The sequence below is a fragment of the Saccostrea echinata genome, unplaced genomic scaffold (assembly GCF_033153115.1).
Source record: "Saccostrea echinata isolate AGI-Se365-2 ecotype Australia unplaced genomic scaffold, CSIRO_AGI_Sech_v1 ptg000030l, whole genome shotgun sequence".
Taxonomy (NCBI): domain Eukaryota; kingdom Metazoa; phylum Mollusca; class Bivalvia; order Ostreida; family Ostreidae; genus Saccostrea; species Saccostrea echinata.
This window is the reverse complement of record NW_026889779.1, coordinates 5,720,168-5,729,276: the sequence shown is the minus strand read 5'-3', so window position 1 is coordinate 5,729,276 and position 9,109 is coordinate 5,720,168. Positions and strand designations below refer to the sequence as shown.

At 34.0% G+C, this 9,109-nt stretch overlaps 1 protein-coding gene across 1 annotated transcript; it reads left to right on the top strand.

The window, feature by feature from the left end:
* The first annotated feature begins 2,216 nt into the window (after positions 1-2,216).
* LOC133196141 (uncharacterized) lies at positions 2,217-8,344 on the top strand. The gene is made up of 3 exons (XM_061332073.1): positions 2,217-2,394; positions 6,570-6,666; positions 8,189-8,344. Exons 1-3 carry the CDS (start codon positions 2,217-2,219, stop codon positions 8,337-8,339), a joined length of 426 nt encoding a protein of 141 aa, XP_061188057.1. The 3' UTR covers positions 8,340-8,344.
* Positions 8,345-9,109: the final 765 nt, after the last annotated feature.

Here is a 9,109-nt window from a genome sequence, read left to right as displayed (position 1 = left end):
GATAAGTATAAGTATCGTGAATATATCAGGATACTGACACCTGACATTGGGGTTTGCCAACTTCTTGAACTTCTTGCCCTTGTCTTTAATTTTGATTTTAACGAAAAGTATTAGACTATTAGAATCCGATTTATTGTAAAAGAATTGCGGATATATATTTACGTTTTTCATTCTTAGAATCAAAAGATTATTATGGAGAATCCAATCAATCTGAAAAATTGATAAATCATGATATACTGGAATATTTTCTGAACCACAGTGATATATCGTGATACTTTATTCCCCTCACGATACACAACCGTACTAAATGAAGAGCAACCAATTTTATTTGAAATAACACAGAAAATACTCAATGAATGGAAATATTTTTAATCACAAAGGCCAGCATTTCATCCATCCACATCATATTTCAGTTGTACCTCACACAGCTGATATTTCACTGTTTTCAAATCTTCCTTAAATAATTAATTTCTAGAATTTTAATTTCGACGGTGACATCTCTTAAACAATGATCACTTTAATTTTGAGTTTGCTAAAAGGATATATGATGCTTTTCAATTTGGTTAATTAAGAAATGTATTCAGTTTTGAAAGTTCATGAAGATATTGACTGGGCAAAAAGTATCAGGTAATATCCTCATTATATAAAACTGAAACCCATTATATTGTGCTCATATTTATATTACAGCTATCATTTTCATTCAAACACACAGAAATTGACAGATTTCTTCATTTTAGCTCCTTATGTTCACTGTAACTAGTGTTTTCTAAGTGCAATATTTCTCCTTATCTGTTACAGTTCATGAGGATATGAATTTATAATTTCTTTCAATAAAGAGAAATAACATCTTACGTTAATATTTTAATGTGTTACTTATCGTACAAACTACAAGAGAATTAGTGATTTATCACGTGAAATGAAGGAATCATCTACAACAAATTGTCGTAATTGTATCGCAGTTGCTGTTTCAACACCTACCAAGTGCTTTAGACGTTCATGATGTGATTTCTTTTAAGAATGCTTCGAAGCAAAGAAACTTGAGTGTATAATTTTTTTTTATAAACAAAAGTATGTGAGCTTCAGTTTGTATAATCATTATGGGATATCTGGTGCATTTTCTAAACATACATTTATGATTTCTTTAAATTGTATGTAATCTGCAATCAAAAATTAAATTTTATATGATCTCTCTGCGTATCATACATTGCCAAGCAATCCCCTTGGAAGTTCAATTTCTTCATTTATGGAGCAGGTTTTCTGTGTTATCGTTCCTTTACACAGAAGACGAACGATATACTTGACATTGTGTGAATAAGGCTACCCATTTATGATATAATTTTATCCAATATGCCTGTGAAAAGTAAGATATTAATCTAATGCTTTATTTCAAAGTGTCTAGTTTCTAACCGTCGGAACCCATGCAGTGGAGAGAAAACCCGTGGATTCCGACAGGTTTATGAGTTATTTTGAATTTGAATATGCCATGTAAAAAGCTTGAATTTTCATTCAGTTAAAGCAATGTGAGCCATAACTCTGATGTCAGAAATTTTTGTTCCAATATTGTAATTAACTATTTCAATGACAGAAATAAAGAATGTTTATAAACTTCTATTGTTTTTATTTCTGATGGAAAAACTAATTCTAAGCTTTGATTGAAGCAAAATTACATTATTGTCATCCTGTACAATATTGATATCTTATATAAATAAATAAATACTATACATTACATTGTACAGAAATCTTTCTTCTGATACAATTTGATACTTTAATTAGTCTAATTGATCATAAAGGTCTTCGTTACACACTCATTCATTCATTCATTTATTCTCTCAAAAACCATATGAATGGTACAAGTGGTACATAAAATAAATTTAAGTTTACTTAAATTTTTTTATTGTAATCAATAAGTGTCCTCCTTGAGTGTTCAAGTCTGAAATATTGTATAGTGATGTATTATAATGGTCATTTTGTTTCATGTCTTAGGAGAGGCAGAGATTGACCAATCAAAATCAAACAATTAAAATTCTGGCCACGCGGTGCGTCACTCTGCCTCTTCTCCCACCTACAGCCTTGGAGGACGGACGTTTTTTCAAGTTTGTTATTTATTTATCAAGTATTTGGTGAGTAAAATTATTTTATCATGTCTTCAATGGGCAAAACTTCGGTTGTCATTCTTGGTCATTCAATTGTGCGTCGTTTTCACGAATTCTTGAAACATGGTGATGACATTAGATATTCTGCAAATCTTGGTCTGGAAAAAAACGCATTCCGTTTTGTACAGGGGTGTGGGTGGAAGGAAGGTTCGTGATATAATATCTAAGGATATGGAGAGTGTATTTGCTTTAGGTCCCGAGGTAGTTGTTCTAATGATCGGGGAGAACGACATCATTCCCAGTACAGATCCTACATTGTTGGCCGCAGAAATTGAAACTATGGTATCGGTGAGGCATCGCCGCTATAATGTTGCGAAAATAACTGTTTGCAAATTATTGCCAAGATTTAAGGTTAATTTCGAGTACAATGATGTAGCAGACAAAGTGAATGAAATACTGAGGGATGCATTGCCATCACTAGATTATTGTGTACATAAATACATATTTACAATAATTATGGACGAGCAGAGATTACAGGAGGACAGACAGTGTCGAAAATTTTGGTGATAAACATATACCAGATTTATCAAAACAGCACATTTTAACAGCAGCGGTAGTATTTACTATATAAATGATTTGCAAAAACTTTGATATGTCGACCTCGGTAATGTCGACAACCCGGGTTATCTCGACGTATATTCACAGTCCCAAGAGCAAAATTTACCTGGCATATGTCGACATCGGCAATTTTCTGCTCTACTGAACCTAACTGTTTGTCAGATAGGGTCGCTCGTTACGCACGGACGACTCCGGGTATCTCGACGTCGTCAAAGTTTCACACCTTTCACACCCATGTTTTGACTGCACGCTGCTTAATCAATATTATAGACTGTGTTTGTAGGTGAATCCAAAGCCCCTTCGGCGTCTTTGAGAAATTAATTGAGCTTGGGTAGTATCATTGCTAAATCTACACGATTCTGCGTAAATGTACAGAATGTTATTTATACGTAACATAACTTTTAAATTTGAAAAAGATAACTAAATTACTATGAATAACAAACACACGTTACATATATAAGATATTTCTAAGACACTTACTATAAGTTCAGAATCTACCAGAAACTAATGACATATGTTCCTCCAATATAAATAAATAATAATGAAGTGTATTATATGCCAATAATGAAGACGGTTTAGAGGGAGGTGAACATATTCTTTTTTAAATTGATTAATGAAAGTTACTTCTCTGCCAGATTAAGAATTAACATACCATGGGATGCTTCAATATTAAAATGAATAGCATGGCCTTGCAATTTATGAAGAAGAAAATTCTTTTCCTGTGTACATGCACATTATGTATTTAATCCTGATTTTTAGTTAACTCTCTACAGGGGCCCATAACTTAAAAAAAAATATTAGATTCATACAACATGTTTAAAAATTACTGGTTCTTTTGTTTCTTTAAAAGATATATAAACAATTCTTAAATAGTTCCATGCGAAACTTTGATCCCTTATTGTGGTCCCATGCTACTTCCGGGGGCATGAGTTTAAAATCTTCACCTCTGGAAGCCTTCACATAAGTTTCATTTTTTCTGGTCCAGTGCTTCTAGAGAAAGGATTTTTAAATAGATTTTTCTTAAATATTTCCACGTAAAACTTGATCCCTTATTGTGGCTCCACCTTAACTCTGGCGTCCATGATTTGAACAGTTTAGAATAGACATTATGTCTAGAAGCTTCAATATAATTTTCATCTTTTCTAGTCCAGTGGTTCTTGAGAAGAAGATTAAAAAAATTCCTAAAAAAATGCTAAACTTTGATCTTTTATTGTGCCCCCACCCTAACCCCATCCTCGCAAGCCAGGGGTCCTGAGTCAACACGTTGCCGTTGGACCCCTGGTATATTTCGTTCAATATTCCTGGGCTTGCTTCCCTCATTGAGAAGCACCAATCAAATTAAAGCTTTCATAAATAGTTAGATAAGGATTCAGTTGACACCTCAAATGCACGTGTTACAAGTTGTTAATCATAGAATGGCTTAATGTGATTGGTTGAGAGATAAGAAAAACAATCAAGATTTGTAATTTGTAAAGTAAAACTTTTATCCCCTAATGTGGCCCAACCTTAACCCCAGGGGTCATGATTTGAAAAAAAATGAGAATCTACTTTTCCTCGGGAAGCTTCCACACAAGTTTCACTTCTTCTGGCCCAATGGTTCTTGAGAAGATTTTTAATTGACCCCACCCTATTTTTTGCCTTTTCTCGATTTTCTGCCCTTGGAAGGGGACTTGATACTTCATTTGAACAATTCATACCCCCCCCCCCCTTTACCAAAGGTTGCTTTGTGCCAATTTTGGTTACAGTTAGCCCATTTGATCTTGAGAAGAAGTCAAAAATGTGATAAGTTTATAGACGGACGCACAGACAGACGGACAGAAAAGCTCACTTGAGCTCTCAGCTCAGACGAGTTAAAAAGCAGGAGACCAAGGACTAAACCCTGTAATATCCCGGCATTAATAGTTTTTCTAGAGGATAAAATATCTTTATACATAACTTTCTGATTATTCAGATTACTATAAAAAATTAAATACATGAACATGTATATTATATTTAATCGCGCCCCACATCCGAAAAATATAGGTCAAATACAGCATATAGAGCATGAATGGTTATATGCTTCCTTGATACATTATCGAAGCAAGATTTATCCAGACATGGCTTTTATTTACCTAAGAGACGGACCTGCTCCAAAAACATCAGACCGAGACGCAGATGTCAAGGTCGGAGTTATAGAATAAATAATCATTGCAATTTCATTCAGACGAGCTATGCACGTGCTTTAAATTTTTACTTTCCGAGTATCAAAAGTGAACATGCTCTGTTCTCAGTGCATCAAATATGAGAAACTATTAATAAAACAAATTAGGATAATTGAAATTAGCTCTTGTTTCTAGCTAATTTTAGTTCTTTTTAAAATGGTCTAAAATACAAGAACAGGTTTAAAAGGGTTACATATGTCATATAAATATTGCATGTAGTTGAGTGTAACATTGAAAATTTTTACCCCAAGAAAACCATTGTCAACCTCGGCTGCGCCTCGGTTGACAATGGTTTTCTTGGGGTAAAAATTTTCAATGTTACACTCAACTACATGCAATATTTATTAATTATACTGAATGTTTTATACGAATATACACATAACAGTGAAACTTGCGCGCAAAAATACTGCGCAGTCACTATTTTTTGGAATATCACCCGTCGTCAAGCAATGTTGACTGTTGCTGCGCTGGAGGGCGTGGCTTCATCATTCAGCGGATAATAGTATTTTTTAACAAATGTTTCTCGACGAATCAGATTCAACTAATTTACATGAAAGTATAATATTATAATATTAAATTGGAAAAAAAAGCTATAGTCCTGAATAAGTCACCTGAGGAGTGTCCTTATCTACATGAATGCAGTGTTTCCGTTTTGATTATTTCTTTGAAATGAAAGGATCAAAAGTAGTTTTGCTAATTAGTTTCTGCATCTACACCACTTCGTTGGTGCAGGGAGCCTTTATAACTCATCGTGGTAAGACCTTTTGTTTGTAGTTCTGTCATATATGTTTTATTATATCTACCCTTAATAAAAAAGGGGATGTGTTTTAGTGTAGCCGAAAATACAGAAAAGAAATCTTTTCTCAATTACAAGAAATAAGTAAGATAGGAAATAACATGATAAGGTATGAACGTGATATTTTTTGTTTCCAAAAACGCGGATTCTAATGAGACAGAGGCTTATAGGGACTGTGATTTTGTCTTATTGAAATCATACTGGAAGCCATTAAGGACCATATATACATGTATTTAATTGATCGAGTATCTGGAAAATATTTTTAAAAAATCTTTCATGGTAAAACATTTTTATGTCGTAAGCCTTTAGGCTCCCCCGATACATTCCATTTGTATAATAGCAGTGCAGAGAAGAATGTAATTGTATAATCCAATATCTATATAGTCTCAAAGTGCACATCTCTTTGATTCGAAATTATTTTCCTATGAATAACTTGAGATTGTGTATTCTTAGTTTTCTCAAGTTAAATTTAGTCTTATATGTGTTGAATAATCTTGCAAGGGACGTAAAACTACAATCAATCAATCAATCAATCAAATTTAGTCATCTGCCTTGCAGTATTCACTATTTGTCCAAAAATTACATTAATTGATAAAAAAATGGTGTTGAAAGATACTACGAATATGCACCATATTGTATATATGTACGTGGCACCTCCATCAATTCACAAAGTATTCATATATTGTATGGATGTGATTTAGGAAAGAATTGTTTTCTCAGGTGTTCATATCATTTAAAAAAAAATCAAACATTTGTTTGGAAATTATTTTAATAATGTATGTGCGTTTTGTCCTTTTCCTGTTGATAGAATTTTACTTTCGCTTCACTTTTTAATGTTGTATTTTACTTTCGTTTTCTCAGGTAGGTGCCCGGATGGTTTTCAGGAAGGAGACAAATGGCCATGGGGTGACGCATGTGGAGTGTGTACCTGTCATAACGATTACTGGACATGTGAATCGTAAGCAAAAGTTTTCATAGGCAAAATTAAGTGCCCTAAAATTAAGACTTTGTGGAGCATTGGAAGAACCGACTCAAATTTTCGAGTGTAGAAGCTACTGGACATGTGAATCGTAAGCAAAAGAATCAGATAGTGATAGAGACAGTGTTTTTAAAATTTAAACAAGAATGTCTGTAGCAATGTAAATGAAAAATCAGACAATGATACAGATTCAATATCATAAGTAAGATATATATACAAAGTAAGATATTTTGGATTTTGTTGGTGACTGTTGATTGAAACATTCTTGAATGTGACGTAAAACAACAATCAATCTATCAATCAAAACAATTTTAATTTTCTAAACCTCTCACAGATTTTGCGTGGCGCACTGGTCAGAGCATCTGCTCTAGAGTCGCCGAGTAAGGAGCTGATTCTTATGTCGCGGGTTCGAATCCACTGCGAGACGTGGAGACCGGTCCTTCGGATGAGACCGTATAAACCAAGGTTCCTTGTCACAGTAGGTGTTGGCACGAAAAAGATCCCTCACCTGAGTGTCTAGTATAGGTAAAAATTTGCAGCCCTCCACCGGCAAGTGGTGGCGTCTCCATATGAGTGAAAAATTCCCGAGAGGGACATAAAACAACAAACAAACAAACAAACGCAGATTTGGATCTTGATAACGTTGTTCTAAGTATCAAGTCATAAAATATGAGAAATATTTTTTAAGCTTTGTACTTTGTGTTTTTTTTTTCAGATTGATTTGTCTTCTGATAATCATCTCAGGTTACTGTCCAATATTTTGTTTAATAACATTCGACTGTTCGAGTCAAAATATTGGATTGATATGGTTTTACATTGGATTCTCTTAGCATTCAAGAAGAGAATTTTTACAAATATTGGACTATAAAAAACAAAAGAGGGCGTCATAAAAATGATTTTAATTAAACTTCTAAAAAATAAAAGAAAGAAGAATTGCCTTTTTGTTTGTTTGCTTAACGTCCTTTCGAGAATTTTTTACTCATTGAGATGCCACCGGGAGAGCTGCAAATTTATACCTGTACTCGGCACTTACGGCTTTTGAGCAGTGAGGGATATTTTTCGTGTCAGCAGTTATAGCGACACGGGACATCGGAATATACGGTCTCATCCGCGTCATACAATGGATTCGAAACCGCGACGAAAGGATCAGCTTCTTACCCGCGACTCTATAGCAAACACTGTAACCACTGCACCACACAGACTCAGAATTGCCTTTTAAAAAGAAATCTTTAGAAACCAGTAGAAGAAGACGGTGAAATTTAGTGTCTTGCCAATACAGAGAATGCTAATCAAGATTAAGTATTTTTTTCTCAATATTCAGACACTTAAGACACTTCGCGAGAACATATTTAATTGCTTTTACTCTTTCGATCAAGTGATTTAATTCAAAGCAGCATACTAGTAATTGTTTTTTTTATCCGTAACAATTTCCAGGCTGGTTTTTTTTTTAATTGTTATTTAGTTCCCGTTTGTTAAATGTGAGTATATATTTCTTTGGTAGATGTGGGGTTCCACCTCGTGCTTACAATAGCTATCTTGAATCAAATACACACGCCCTGTATCCGGAATGCTGTCCTCAACTAGTTTGCAAAGGAGAAGACAACTTTAACCAAACTAAAATTTACTATCCTTGGCTAATAAACTATTTTTGAATGTTTATTGAGATTTATCTTTTTTGAGTTCAGTGTAAATTTGATTGAAAAGCGGATTTACTGATGAATATTATTTGCTGTTATCTAAAACGTATCCTATACATCTGGTGTTCCGGGAGGGGGGGGGTTTCCGTGTTTTTGCCCTTTGTTTTGTTTATTAAATTGAGAGATTGATCATTGTTCGTAGTCTTCACATTTTGCATTTCTTGACTACCGTTGTTGTAGAATAGGATTTCCCCCATAGCCAGTTTTCCCCCCGGAATCTGTACTCTAGTGTAGGATCCCCCCCCCCCCGGGGAAATCCAAAACTAGAGCCAAATTTACCCTCTTTCTTTCCCAGAGTAGGATTTCCCCTCTTTTTTCAATGCTTGAATCATTTCGACAATTTTGTGGCAAAAAAATTATATTTAATATGGAAATATGAGTGTTTTCGACTCAATAACTGTCGAAATTGTTAAAAAAAATGAAAAAAAAATTGGAAAATTGGAAATTGAAAAATGAATTTAAGTCACTTAAAAAATTGTATCTTACCACGCTCTCTCGGTGCAGCGCTACGTGTTTGCTCACAAATTTTAAAATTATATCAGGCCACTTTAAGTGATCTGCCCTCAAAGGGCCCCGTTTTCATCTATGGATCGATCCTTTTTACAAATAAGGTATGAGAAAATTGTAAAATTTATGTTATTGATGGGTTCCACATTCCATCTTGTGAGTATTTGAATCAATTCTTCAACGGGGAAAATGCCAAAACATAAATACAACAATAAAGA